Below are 15,431 nucleotides of genomic sequence, written 5' to 3' on the forward strand. Positions count from 1 at the left end.
GGTATTACATTCCCTCTTGTAGATAAGGCAGCTTAGGAAAGTTTAATAGATGGCAAAAGGGAACTCCCTCTTAAGGCTCTGCTTTTTTTTTTTTTTTTTTTTAAGCTAGGTCCTGCATCTACTCCAGAGCGAGGGGCGAGGGGCACAGTGGTCTGCCTCAGTCAGCAGCCCCCGGATGGTGCCACAGAGCAGCAGACCCGGAAGGCAGACAGTGTTCTTCCACCTTCAGACCCACCGAGACCATTCCAGACAATACAAATCAACTACTGGAGTTTTAGAAGTGCTGTCTCCGACACTGACAGGTATGTAGACAGACAAGACAGAGAAAAGCTGAAGAAGGTGCGGCATTAATTTCACAATCTCCGACACTTCATTTTTTTCTTCTTTAAAAACATTTGAAGATACAAGCCAGGCATGGAGGCCTTTAATCTCAGCACTTGGGAGGCAGAGGCAGGTGGATCTTTAGTTCAAGGTCGGCCTGCTCTACAGTGAGTTCCAGGAGCCAGAGCTACACAGTGAGATCCTGTCTTGAAGACACCACGATGACGCTCTGGGTCATGTGCCTACATCTTCAGTCCCATGACCAGGGATAATTTATACAAAAATAAGGAGACCGAGAGCCAACCTGGGACTCTGTACACTTTCAGACAGGGGTACCAGCCAAGCCTGACTTGGAACAATGTGATTTCGTCAGTGTTCATAGAGCAGTAGTTTCAGTAACAAGGCGGCACTCTTAATGGACCACGTCTACTTTCTGTGGAATATTTTCTTACTAGATATAGAATTGTTTGATAATGAAATTAATCACCATTTGGACAGACTTTCCCTTAGCTGTTGCCTTATCAATTCCGGTAAGAAAAAATTCAGAAAAGCCTTGATAAAATATACTAATCCCAAAGAGGCCAGGTTTGTCACTTAGTTCCTATAAGCTGCTTACCACAGTGGGGACAAAAAGAAAGAAAATTTAAATCAAATGCCAAACCAGGGCAGACAGTACTTGTCTGGCTGATTAACTTGTAGACAAGCATCACAAATAAACGTGAGCCTGGTCTGCAGTAAATTGAATTTTACTGCTTTTAAGAACAAAGAATTCTTTGGCAAAGAGGATTAGCAACTTTACACCCCGGAATACCAGTTTAATTTAATTGTTTCACAATTCAAGATGCAATATGCAAATATCATTTTGATATATAACAGTGAATTTAGCAAAGTGAGGAAACCAATTCAATATACAACCAGACTGCTTTTCTGTACTGTAATTATATACAATAAAGCTGGCTGAGCCACCTCCTCCCATTATTATTGGGATTGAATTCTATTAACAGGAATCAGAACAAGGATAATTAAAGGTTAAAACTTTTAAATGTATTCTAATTAAGAGTCTAAACAGCTGTCCATTAGAATAGCAAAGTTAGAGAGCATACCTCGATGATCTTCTTGGCCTCTTTGTAATTTCCTGTCTGTAGGAAGGCAAAGAAGAGGTCATACAGCATCGTCATCTCCCCTTGCTCTTGGCTCACAAAGTCCATTGCTAGACAGCAGAGAAGAGAGAACACAGGGAGCATGAGAAAACCATAGACAGTATCATGAACGTCTAGATAAATCAAAAAGAACACACATGGAGACTAGAAAGATTACAGCCTTATCGAATTTACTATCGTAGTCCTTTTCTGACGGCACATATCGATGGCATTAAATACTGAAGACTAGCACTAGAGAGCCAGGGAGGGTAAGATTAACAATGGTGTATCACCAACACGTAGCGTGCACTTGAAATAACAGAGGGGCAATATTCCCAAAGGAACAGAGAGCGAAAAGCAGGGGTTTTTCAAATATTTAGAAGCACTTCCTTTCAGAAGACTGGCAGTTTCTCAGGAGGTATTTGTCTGCTCCTACATTTCCCTTTCACAGCTCCACATTCAGACTAAAGACGCAAGAAGAAAAAGGTGGACAGTTACGAACCTTTCTGGATTAACTCGGTCTCCCCTTTCTCTATCAGCTTACACAAGACGTCATGAATCCTGGGTAATAGTTTATATCTCCCATGGCATTCGAGGCTGGCTTCCAGCGCGGCAGGTAAATCACCCCTTGGAAAAATAAATTGACAACAAAGAAAAAGATGTATCTAAATTCAGTTTAGGCTCTCAGAAACAATGAGGACAGACATATAATGAGCAAGGAAACCGTCAATAGCCAACTTCCCTTAAGACAAAACCATTAAGCCCGCATGGAGAAGACAGGACCACCTTTCCTCTAAACCAGAGTTCAGGCCCGTCCACTGTTTCCTCACTTTGTTTTTATTACTCTGCTTCTTAAGAGTGTTTGGGGGAAGGCGAAAAAGATCTGAGTATGCACAATAAACTGGCATCAGGCTGTTACTGTTAAAAACAAGACTGTCACATTGTCTTCCCCACTAGTTCAGGTCCCTTCGGAACCAGCCACAATTTCAGACTGGAAGCTTTAGGCAGCTCGCAGGAGTGTGCAAGCACTGAGCCACACTGCTATAGTGCTTTCCATCCCACAGCTTTACTAGGTGAGTAGGAAACAGCCCCAGTTTCAGAAGTACAACAGGTCCTCCTAACACTAGGAGATGATTCTTAGTGATCAGCGAACTACACAATTCTAAACTTTACATCTTCTTGAAAAAAAAAAAAAAAAAAGCTTTATTAAAAGTCACAGTGGCGTACACCTTTAATCCCAGCACTCAGGAGGCAGAGCCAGGTGGATCTCTGTGAATTCAAGGCCAGCCTGGTCTACAGAGCGAGATCAAGGACAGGCACCAAAACTACACAGAGAAACCCTGTCTCAAAAAACCAAAAAAAAAAAAAAAAAAAAAAAGTCATGGCACCTTTTTAAATGTGGTATTTAAAATAAAAAGATAATTTCACTAAGTCAGAGTTTCTTAAGCATGTACTTTTTCCCTTGAAAGGACAGGTGAGTGTGAAGAATTCACAAGGCCCCGAAGAGCCCCAGAGATATCAGAGGCAGTTCTCCTGGCCAATGCCCTCCTCCTCCTCCACCTCCTCTTTTTTTTTTAATCATGGCTTTTCCTGAAGTACAGAATAAGCAGATGGTGGCCCTGGAGCAGGTCCCTGACCCTCAGCCCAAGCACTTTGCTACATACTACACTATGAAAACACCACTGCTTCCAGGGCAATCATTTGTTACGAAACGACACATTAAACAACAACAACAAAGACACCATGAGATCTATTTCTAAAGCACAGTTCAAGATATAGACAAACAGCGCACTTGGTGACAACCAGAGGCTCCTTCTGGAGAACGTACTCATTCTCTTACACACGCCGACAGTTCTCACAGAAGAAAGCCTTTCACAACGTAGTTAGAAGCCTTACGTTCTTCCCCTTATACACGTCGTGTTGCCCTAGGTTAGATTACTACTGTATCTGGATTAAGATTTTTAAACTGCACTAGGGAAGTAAAATACAGAGGCGCTCACTGTGCATGATGAGCTGCCATGGCGGGAAATGAGCACACCATAGCCAAGTCGGCTGTACCCCGCACCAAGTCCTGTTTACAGTGCATCTTCTGGCACCCCACTGAGTCATTTGAATTTTTGTCATTTGGGGTGAAGACTAAATTACAGGTTAATTTCCAAACTGAAAGTAGATGTTGCAGGCTAGATTACTGTCATATGAAGGAAATGCTATAGTAGCTACCACATATGCTATAAAGGTTCATATAATCAGTATTTTCCCTTGCTTCAGACACAGGCTCAGTTATTGCCTTTCCGCAATTCCCCTTCATGGAAAACTATGAACACATCCGCAAGAGGAAAACTAACACATACCATCTTTTGAAACGGCAAGATCTGCTTTTTCAGATCAACTCCCAAACCAGAACAGCACTGTCTCAACTGTATTTCCCCTACATTAGGTCAAAACTATCAATAAATGAATGAATAATTGCTCTGTCAATCAAAGCGACATGTTAATAGTCCTCAGTCTCCAAATATATGCTTCTGAAGATTATCCATGCCCAGAACAACAACAGAAAAGACAAGAACAGAAAAGTGGAAATAATTCATGTATGTTAGCACTCCCTAAGGCTGCCCACAGGGTAAATTCAATCTACAAAACACTTCCTACAGACCGGACAGAAGACAGAAGTAGAGGAAATGACGCGTTGGCTCCTTGCTCTCTCTATTCTCTACATGCACCTTGTGGGTGATGGTGTCACTTAAAGCAGAAAGTCCTTTCTATCATTCTGACCTTCTTGGGTAGAGCCTGGGAACAGGGAACGGAAAGGAAAAACCCGCACAGCTGTAGGATTCCAGATTTTGACCTTCAACTAAGAGTACCACTGCACGTGGGTCCTCAGGTTCCCAGCTGGCTCTAATCTTTGCTGATTAGGGTCACGTGTCATGTACGTGGGTCACTCCAACAACCACTGATGTTAGGTAGAATGAAAATACTAAGTAGCAAAGAAAAGACTAAGTAAAAGAAACAAGGGAAGAAGATACTTCCTAGACAAACTGTGGACCAGCACATTGCCAGCCAGCATACCCCAGCCTCTGTGTCCTAAAGTATTCTATGATTTCTTCATACACTTGGCAGACCAGAAATGACTGAAAATGTAGTTAAAAACAATAGTCCTTCGGAAAAAATCTTTTAATGTTAAATCTGTATTCAGAAGTTTTTTTTTGAAACTGTTATTTCAAGTCTATTCTGTGCCTAAGGTCTGGTATACAATTGTAAAGTCTATGCATGAAAACCAAATTCCAGCCACTGTTTTCACAAACCAAACCTCACCCCCCCCACCACACACACACACACACACACACAGATCCACTGCATGACACACTATTATTTCTAAGACAAAAATATATTTGCACTATCTTTAAACACCAAAAACCCTGTTAATATATATATATTAAGGGACAGGCGGATCTCTGTGAGTTCGAGGCCAGCCTGGTCTCCAAAGCGAGTTCCAGGAAAGGTGCAAAGCTACACAGAGAAACCCTGTCTCGGAAAAAAAAAAAAAACCAAAAAAAAAAAAAAAAATTCCCACAACTAAAACTATATGTTAATAAAAAGCAGTCAATTTTGAAAACTAGTATTTTGACTAATATAAACTTACAGGTGTTACCAAATCATGTGAAATAAAGCCAAAAGTAGAGAAAAGATGATTAAGGGCACTTATACATTCCTATAGAGTACACGTCTAGTAAGAAATTTGACAACTTAAAAAAGAACTGCGTTTATTAATCAGAGTGGCCCGTTCAATATTCATTTTAGAGTCTACTTCAATTCTATGGGAAATACGACTCTACATATAAACTACACATGTGCACGCGTGCACAGCACTGAAACAGCACTGGATGCTTGCCCACACGGCAAATCTAAGGTTGCCCAGGACTGCAGTCTTTCACAGGAATCACCGACAGAAGAACACAGGCGGGCTCGGCCACAAGCTGGCTGACACACGTTCACAGAAGCACTTGCCCGGCCAGAAACGAGACCGGGAGGTACCAGGAGACAGATTCTCCTGACTGACAGCCCTTCAGACATGTTGTCATACATGTGCTCCCCACAACGCTGAACTTCTACAGCTAGAAGACCTGTGACAACTGTCTATTCACATCTGTAGCTTTGGACTTAGTCTCTTCACACATCTGTAGGAAATGACTTTCGAATCCAAGGTGGATACAAAATTTAAGCAACAAAAAATATGACAACTATTAGCTTCTAATTGGAATAAAGTACTTCAACATTATGCATAAAGTAGTAGTGAAGTAGCAATTTACTGAAGGACTTAATTGAACAGCCCTCAAATCTGAAATCGCCAGAGAGAAGTAGATGGAGGTGAAGGTGGGCAGCATTTAAAAAAGAAACAAATAAAAACTATGTTTAGAACGGGGTGAAATGGTCCAGGAAGAACCGTTGCTTCACAAATGCTGCTCTGTCCAGAGGACCAGCACCTTCAAAGAGCCAAAGGGTTTTCCTTTTTGTTTTTCCCCCGTTCATCATCTATACATGAGAAATCTTCAAGGAGACTGGTGTTGCAATTACAACTAATCCTCCCCAAAAATTAACTGTGTTGAAGGCTTTGTAATTTCCCTAGGTACAATTTAGCTGTCACTTACTTGAAAATTTACTCAAACATGCGCTCGCTCGGAGCAGCACTAACTTCACATGTCAAGTGCTTTCCAGCCAATTGAGTCTAAACTGGAAGTCGGTGTTAAACAACTGAATGATTAGACAAGATAGCTCATTTCCCTGCTCTTTTGTTCAGAGTAAAATGCCACATTTACATTATCAGGCTCAACAGGATTTTCTGACAGAGGCAGAAAAAACCCTTCCTGCACACTGTCCGTAAGAAGCACATGAAGCCTGTCATTTACCAATCATCCTTCAAAAAGCAATAGCCATGAATGTAACTTAATTACGACCCAATGATCCTTGACGAAAAATCATCTTATCACTGTCCTGTCCCCCTAGGGCAAATGAAACACTTTTTGTCCTTTGGCACTGATGATGCTAAATTCTTAATTGCAATAATGGAGTAAAAGAGCCAAACCTCCTTAATTTCCTTTCAACATATAAAGAGTTTTACTCTGGAAGGCAAGCATGCCCACATCTAATAAAAGTATCCAGTACAAATGAAGACACTCAAATTGAAGGGGAGTGTTTACCCCAGAATAACCAGCATTTTACAAGTGTGCCTCCCATTTATGTGACATATATGTAGCTAGGCTACACTGTTTCAAATTTAAATTTCTACCAGTTCACCTTAAGGAAATTAGGACATTTATGAAGAACTCAACATTAATTTAGCAACAGTTCTGGAAAGAGAAATGAACAATATCCGTGCATAGATTAAAGCACAAATCAGCACACACAAAAACTCCTTAATGGAAAGCAGAAATTAGAGCACTTTGATCATCTGTACTTATTATAATCCAGTTAAGCAGCCTCGGATACTTTCCACACGCGACAAACCAAATGGATCTAAGGAGACCTGTGAGTCTGAAACGGCATCACATTTTGAGTTTGTTTCCTTTAGTGTGGTGTGAAGACTACTCAAAGCTCTCTTACCTCATTTTGAACAAGTCCTTTCTGCTTGAGTAACAGAGGACCTCTGTCATCTCCCCAATCAATAAGGAGTTGAATCAAATACACACAATTTACAGCAAAACAAAATACTTAACAGAACATTCAAATGGACTGCATGTAAATAAAGGGCTTAAAGACTGTAACAACAGGAAGCACACAAACATTCAACTCTCTTCGCTGTTCAATGTTAAATATTATCACATGGATAGTATAAAAGCAGGTTATTTACCAAACTCTTTATAATTATGTAAACCTATGACGATCTTGCTTTCCCTTATCAAATGCATATAAACAAAATGCATTATTTCCAAACCCACAAAACAATTTTACAGTATACATGTAACATAAGCTATTATTTCCTGTTTTATCCAAATGTTGAAAAGTCAGTTCAAAATGAAAGCCGACAGAATCTTAAAGCCTTGCTCTACAACTGTAATGTGAAAATGATAGCCTCTTTAGAGTCTTTTGCGGGGACATGCCGAAAATAAATGAAATCATGGAGAGCCTTAAATTGGTGTTCTGAAACTGTTTTCATAATTTTATCCCAAGTTTAAATAAATAAGTAAGGCTCATTTCGCAGATGAGCTCATAACCTGCTGGAGTCGATTATGTGGTATTACTGAAAAGTCAATGTTATTAAATCACATCAAATCCTTGTGGCCATTTGGGTGGCCTTGTGTAGTTAATCTTGGTACTTGTCATGATTCTGAATTAATTAGCTATCTTCTATCAGAAAAAATATAATTGAATACAAGTTTCAAAGTTAATATTTTATCTCAGTTTTTACTAATGAAATGCTACTAGAGGAGTGGTTTTGTTTTATTTTATTTTTATAGATATGAAGTTTCCTTTGTTTCAGTTTTACTCTTCCCATGAATCTAGGGCAGTCAACGTGTTTTTAGTATGACAGATCAAACATAAAGACCTTGTCATGGAGGCTGTCTCTGGAGAGACAGAACAACAAAGGAGCAGACACTACAAAAACAAACAGAAGAGAAGGGACTACCTTCTCTACGTGTCTGCGTCCAGTGCACCACGTCCGCAGCCCAGACAGCGAGGACAGCAAATGTGACGGGAGACAAGCATCTGCTGTTCTAACAACCAGAAAGACAGAGCCTGCTCCAGGTTAGCACAGCTCACGCTCTGTCCACTTCGCCTGGTTCACGAGCCCCATCTGCAGACCTCTTTTGGAAACTTCTCACGTCTCTGTCTTCAAAGTACTCCTATTTGTAAGACACTCCTCTGCCATGACCTCGTTTTCTTTGTTAGTTATTTGGTTTTGCCCAGTAGTGTAGGAGGGCCTCATTCTTCTGGGCGCTGGGCCCATTTCTTTCAAATCCCCGGGGAGAGTTCCACATGCAATTTGCAGAGATGGGCCTTTTAAACAATCAAAAAACTCCACTAGGAAGCATATTAATTATAGGATTTCTATTTAAAGTTGGCTGTGAGTATGAGAACTCAGTACACAGCAATTGTTTGAATCACTACTTCTGGAAAAGAATGGAATGCTGCGATTGTGAAGGTGAAGATTTGTACATTCATCTAACTTGGTAGCTGTTTATGATTGAATGGCCAAGCAATTATTTTGGGTATGTGTACATCCAAATGACAAATACACATTTCCTAACAGAAAGCTAGTTAGAAGAGATACTTCCAATTTTATATTTTAAATCCAACACTATCATTCATATATACAGTCACTATACTACCAAATAAAACTAAAACTACCAGAAATTATGAAAAACAATGAGAACCATCTATTTTAAACTATAAAGTCAGCCCACAGGAAAATCAGGAACTCCTAGTCACAAGAGACGTACACTACAAACTACATTAATCCAGGGACTAGAGGACAAACAGGTAAAATCTAAAATAAAAAGAAGCAAGGAGTGCTTAATCCATCTCACGAGAATTCTCCCTCCTTAAAAAGCACCGATTTATGACTTACTCTACAAATAATGCCTTAAACTGGGCACCAACGAGGGCATTGCAAAGGGAAAAGGCCAACCTCAGAAAATCTTGCCTTACCAACAAAACTGATTTTCCCATAAAGAGAAACACTTCTCAAATAGAATAACAACTGCATTGGTACATGTGGTTGAATATCAAATAGGAACACTAGGAGAGGTCTGTTTATGACCTGGATAATAGTCATGGGGCATAAGAAGAAAATCCAGAGGATCCTTGTTTCTTATATTCATTAATAACCAGCACTTACTAGACATAAACTTGGAGGAAACATTATATTTATGTATTTATTTCTTTTTTTTTTTTTTTTTTTTTTTTTTTTTTGGTTTTTTTTTTGGTTTTTCGAGACAGGGTTTCTCTGTGTAGCTTTGCGCCTTTCCTGGAACTCACTTGGTAGCCCAGGCTGGCCTCGAACTCACAGAGATCCGCCTGGCTCTGCCTCCCGAGTGCTGGGATTAAAGGCGTGCGCCACCACCGCCCGGCTGTATTTATTTCTTTAGACACTGGGTTCTCAATGAGTAGGCCAGGCTGGCTGAGAACTCACAGAAATATGCCATCCTCTGCCTCCTATGTACTGTGACTAAAGGCGTGCGCCACTGTGCCTGATTTGTTTTTAGGTTTTGGATTTTGGGTGTTGCTCTGTAACTAAGGATTGCCTAAGAACTGACTATGTAACCCAGACTGGTCTCAACTTGCTATAAGCCTCCAGCCTCAACCTCCAGAGTGTTGGGATTATAGGTGTCTGCCACCACACCCAACCACAGATACAATTTAATGTAATACCATTACACGCTCCTTAAAAAACAGTCACCAGAGACCTCTACTAACAAGTAACACACAGCCACAGGCTGCTGGTGTCTGAAGGGTTACCCTGGTGCACTTATTCACCAGCAAAAGACTCTCAAGGATTCCAAGTCACCAGAGTACTTGCAGAGCATAATCCCAAAACGATGAGGCTCATTCTTGCAGTTCCAACATCCGACATCCCCACTTCAATGAACTTACTTTTCCAGGTGCACAGTGACCAATGGGACGCTTATGCTGGTGGACGGCTGTGCTAACCCAAGAGTCACGATGGCTTCATGCAACTGTTTTACTGTTTCAATTTCACCTCTTAAAGCTGCGCCATTTAGGATGTGGAAAAAGGACACTGTTGCATCTTTGATAACAACACCCTTCTCTTTCATCTCCTTTAGAATGTTAATCGCATCTACAATGAAGTAACACAAAAGACCCTTAGGTAATTTCATGTAGGGAAAACAAACTGCTATTAAAACAGCATTTCAAGCCCGGCAGGAATGTAAATTCTAGTGTATAATGCCGATTTCAAGTTAATTACTACTTGCATTTCTAAACGAGACTACAATTATAAATCCACAATAGCATGGTTTTATCATTTCCCTGCAACTTTGACTACAAATTACAGATAGGGACCGTGTGCCCACTCTGCACCACATAGCCCTGCATGGTCTGCCCTGTAGCTGTAAGATCCTCCTAAATGGATGCTTTTATCGTTCAGAGCTAACATCTGCTAAATCACACCATTGTTTCTTCAGCAGATGGCTTGTCAGGAGGCCAGATAATAAAGATGTGTTTACACTGTATATACAGCCAGACTAATGGTCTGATACCGATAGGGCCTGTTTGCTATGTCGATACTAATTAGCCAAGCAGAGCCAATGAAAGCTTTCCAAAAGACTGCATGTTAATACATTAGATTCATTAAGCTTCATTAGGAAGGCAGAAACAAACATTTTAGGATATGGAATAAGTGCATTTTTATAATGTTTGTTCTTAATTATTACAGACAAAATGTTTTGACCACTTTACAAAAAGTGATTTTTTTAAAAAGCAGGCTAATTTGAGTTAGAAAGGCTTCCTAGGAAAAATGTCAATATTCAAATCAAGTAATTTCCCCTTCCATTTCTTCCAAAAATCGAAGAGAGGAAATGTAAGGAGGAAGTTCCAATACAAAGCTGGTAGGCACACCAAGAACCTGCAATAGGAAGACTGGATTATCAAGTGCAACTCATCATTATTATTAGGCTTAGCAATTTTTCAACGAGGAAATTAGAGCATGCAAATCATCCATGTAATCAAATTTGCTTTTTCAACTAAAATATATATTTTGTTAATGTTATTAAGGGTTAAGACAAAACTGCACAGTTCAGATTCTTATCTACCAGGTTATGTTTACAGGTTTTATGTTCAGCCTTCAGATCTCTTTAAGCAAAAACAAAGCCATTAGTGCAGGCATATAAGCAAATTGTGCCATAAGTCATGATCTTCAAACTCCATCCAAACAGCAATGCTAATAAAAACTAGCTGCAGAAATGCAAAAGGCACTGAGCTGTGCAAATGTAAATGACAAGCTTGCCAATCCATTAAAACTAATGGCCTACACTGTCCATGCAGCTCTGGTCGGATTCACATGCAAATTTGTATGCAAAGTGTTCAAGCTCTTTGTAGGACATGATATACCATTAATATCAATTCACGTGTTATTCCAGTGGCAAGGACTGGCATCACATCTTTCCTCTATGTCCGGGGGCTTACCTTGGAGCTTGCCATGCTTTGCCAACACTTTTACAAGGCCTAGATACTTGGCAGTGTCAAGAACAGCAGAAGGATCTAAGCGGTCACTATAAAATAAACCACAGTTATATTAAGTCAATTAACTAAAAAAAGGATAGTCATATTCATTTTACTACTTTCCAAAAGCTAATCAAACAGTCTGAATTGTTACGATACTGGCCTTGATACATAACGTGATTGAAACCATGTTTCAATCCACAGTTAATTGCAGAAGTGAAAACGCAGAAACACACACACACACACACACACACACACACACACACACACACACACACACTCACTCACTCACTCACTCATACACACACCCTGCCTCACCGCACAGGAAAACACAGATGAAGACACACTTTGCCTTCACAGCCCTCTACACGACACTAGCTTTCACTGCAAACACACAAGGACCTAAAAGGACTTGTTTCCATATTATAAACCTTTCAGTAAGGACAGCGAAAGATTCGTGAGAACCGACAAAATTTTGTGTACATGATATAGAAAGGGAACCATTACGGCTGGTAAGAAGTCACCATCACCACTCCTTGGCTTGGAGACCTAGAAGGTTTAACTGAACGGAAGCGACACCCCAAAGAAAGAAGGACATAATTAACTAAAGAAACTTTCTAGCACAAAATTAAAAAAAACAAAAACAAGCAAACAAAAAACCACTGACAACAAAAGAATTGTAAAAAGTGATGTAAGTCACTAACAGTCAACCCATCAGGGGCACTTCAGACACCGGCTGACTTGTTCAGTGCCAGGGTACTTACAATTCCTGTTTCAAGTTCAATGCATCTTCTGCATTATCATGTCGACAGCACACATTTATTAAAGCTGCATAGCCACCAAGAACCATGTCGGACTCGTACTTTGCTTTCACTTCAAGGGCTTTTTGCATATTCTAAAATAAAAGGATTTAGTGAAAAAGAAGAAAATAATATAAAGGTAAAAATATCATGGCTTTTGTTGTGGTATTCAGAGTTTAGGAAAAGCTAACAGGACTTTAAAAATAAATGGTTTCACACCCATAACCCTGCCCAAGGTGTGTGTGTGTATACGTATGTATGCAAGCCAGTTATAAATATGCAGGGCTTAAAAGTTTTCGTGCTTGTATTTAAAAATTAGAATATTATAATATTTCCCAAGTCTTCTCTAGCAGTCTAATTTCCAGATTTGGAAATACACATAATTGAAAAGTTCCTCAGAATAGTTCAGTATACAAGGAATGTGACAAAATCTGTTTTAGAATGTAACAGAGCCACAATGTCATCTCCAAGTTAGTCACAGTATTTTCCTCCTAAAATCACAGGCATATGAATAATAGTACTGAACCCGAGACTACCCTAGCAACTGCAGATACCCTACCAGGAACACAAAGTACAGCTGCATGCCTGCTGCAGAAGGCAAGAGACCCTTTATCTCAGAAAGCTTTTTCCTAGCAGGAAAATGGAATTTCAATCCCTGCATTAACAACCTCATGCTATTTGACTTGCAAATGACTACTGCATGTATCAGTTGCTTGACAATCTGGATATGAGAGACCGGAGCCATGGCTTGAAAGGACATTTGGCATGTATGATAAACCTATCACGGCTGTTACTATCATTCACTTTGTAGATTATCATAAACAAACTACAGCAACCCGAAAACATGCCATTCAAGGTGTCGCCGAAATTAGTTAACCTTCCATTTAATTGCATTGTTCTCAAGTATGACACATACCAATAAAGTGTAAAAATCATAAACATGATATTGCGTTTTACTTCTGTGGTAGAATTCTTTGTAGAATCTTCCCCCCTAAGGGCACATGTGAAAGAAAGCACTGGTAATGGTACCTCTTCCGAGCAGAGCAGCAGGAGGAGCTGCTTCAGGACGTCTCCTAGAGGCTGATTTTTAGCTTTTAGGTTTTCAAGTGTTGATTCCAAATCAGATGAGGTCAGCTGGGAAGTCTACAGGGAAAAACAAAAGTTTACTATGAAAAGAAAATACAACCCTAGTCATTTTTTCCCTCTAAGCTGGCTTTCTTAACTGTCATAAATACTGCAAGGGATATTAATTTTGGGGTCTGTGGATGGAGTGGACTCCAGGGGTTTACGATTCCCAAGATTTTATGCTAATATCCTAGACCTGTTTATAGTTTTAAAACTCAGAGGTATACAAGATGATTTTACAGGGATATTATTTGAAATTCTTATTAGATGTAGTTTAAAAAACAAAATAAAACACTACTTACTTTTCGAGAATCTACCTTCTCTTTGTCAACCAGCACCTTAACATCCTAAAATTGGGATTTAAATTAGTACAGAATTAGAAAACACAGGGGAAAAAAATGTTAGTGAATGTCAAAGGCAAATTTTGCAAGCCTCGCCTCATTTTAATGCTATCTTTCTAAAATTCTGCAGAAATTCTATTCATACTGCATTAACCATTATAATTAATGTTTTAGATGTTCCCTTTAATATGTAAACAGTTTCTACTAACAATCAATAAAAGCTTTATTTTTATTATTATTGGGACAAAAAAAATTGTGTCCCTCCAAATTAAATTTAAATGAGATTTTAACAAGCCTCTACATATAGATGAAGCATTTAATAAAGTTGGTTGCTTACACTCACACACCTTAATCAATTCAGGAACGTGGTAGTTATCCAGCAAATTACGAATGCCTCTGTAGATATTTTCAGGAACTTTAACATTCTGTGAGAAGGAAAGGGAGAGGTAAAGAAAACCCTGAGTTTAGACAACCAAACTGAAATTTGTCTAAGAGAAATTATCTCAGACATAATTTAAGTCTCTAACTCCTGCATGTCATTGAGAAGTGGTCTGGTTGTACTTAAAAGCAGCAATTTCAAATCTAATAGATACATGTCAGGCAGGACAGGCATTATATAGCAAAAATGAAATGGTACCATCTCCTTCAGCTGATGGAAGTATTGTCTCAAATGCTCCTCCTTGGCCTGTACCTCTGAGTCACCCATGCTGTCAATCAAGTTATACAGAAAATAGCCAACAGCTTCTGTGGAAAAAAACAAGAGAAAGCATTCTACTAAAATTACTGCGACTGTCATGTTATCAAGATTAATTTATAAGAAATCATTTTGGTGTGAGATGTCACCCTGATGAGAGGCTCTGAAATGGCAACAATGATCACTGAGGCATAGAGATTATGTGGTTTGGGAGCACATATCTAACTGGTGAGTGAAAGGAATATTAATTATTTTCAGCCCGAGTGACAGCTTTGCAGTACAGAGTCTTACTTCAATCTATTTTCTCCACCACTCTGTGACAGAAGCGGCCCTGCCCAAGGCTTCACCCCTCTCCTGTCCAAAGCACAGGTAGTGAGTGTAAAGAAATGTCTTCACATATTTCTGTACTAATTTTTGTGGACAATATTTTGAAAATTAGAAATGATTGATAAATACTGAGCATAGAAAGTTAAAATACTGTTAATGAGCAGATACAGTAATCCCACGGAGACCTGCCTATTAGCCAATGAAAAACCAAGATTAACAAAGATGTTTTGTAACAACAGTAATTTTCTTATGCATTCAAGCATAAAATTCATAGGGCCATGTGTTAATGCCTAGAAGAGGAGGTTTGAACTTTCAAGAAGGGTACTTTCTTATAGAAAACTATACAGTCCTGACTTCATTAAATGCCTGAATTATATCTTTTAGATAATAAGTTAATATTTAAGTGAAAAATCCAAGACTTTTTCCTACTTTATGTATAAAGTTAACTACACCTGCAAAAAGCTGAAATCATACAGACACTGAGACTCACTGGCTTCTAGACCTATCT

At 39.3% G+C, this 15,431-nt stretch overlaps 1 protein-coding gene across 1 annotated transcript in view; it reads right to left on the reverse strand.

Moving 5' to 3' along the window:
- Lrpprc (leucine rich pentatricopeptide repeat containing) overlaps window positions 1-15,431 on the reverse strand; it is an 88,713-nt gene that overhangs the window by 33,259 nt on the left and 40,023 nt on the right. The window contains exons 17-25 of the mRNA XM_052746451.1: window positions 14,540-14,646; window positions 14,250-14,327; window positions 13,864-13,908; window positions 13,466-13,579; window positions 12,401-12,531; window positions 11,601-11,686; window positions 10,050-10,254; window positions 1,963-2,087; window positions 1,425-1,531 (exon numbers count right to left, since the gene is read on the reverse strand). Coding sequence (XP_052602411.1) covers window positions 1,425-1,531; window positions 1,963-2,087; window positions 10,050-10,254; window positions 11,601-11,686; window positions 12,401-12,531; window positions 13,466-13,579; window positions 13,864-13,908; window positions 14,250-14,327; window positions 14,540-14,646 — 998 coding nt within the window. The remainder of the gene's footprint in view (window positions 1-1,424; window positions 1,532-1,962; window positions 2,088-10,049; window positions 10,255-11,600; window positions 11,687-12,400; window positions 12,532-13,465; window positions 13,580-13,863; window positions 13,909-14,249; window positions 14,328-14,539; window positions 14,647-15,431) is intronic.

Source organism: Peromyscus californicus, unplaced genomic scaffold (assembly GCF_007827085.1).
Source record: "Peromyscus californicus insignis strain IS unplaced genomic scaffold, ASM782708v3 Scaffold_1__1_contigs__length_55948999, whole genome shotgun sequence".
Lineage (NCBI taxonomy): Eukaryota > Metazoa > Chordata > Mammalia > Rodentia > Cricetidae > Peromyscus > Peromyscus californicus.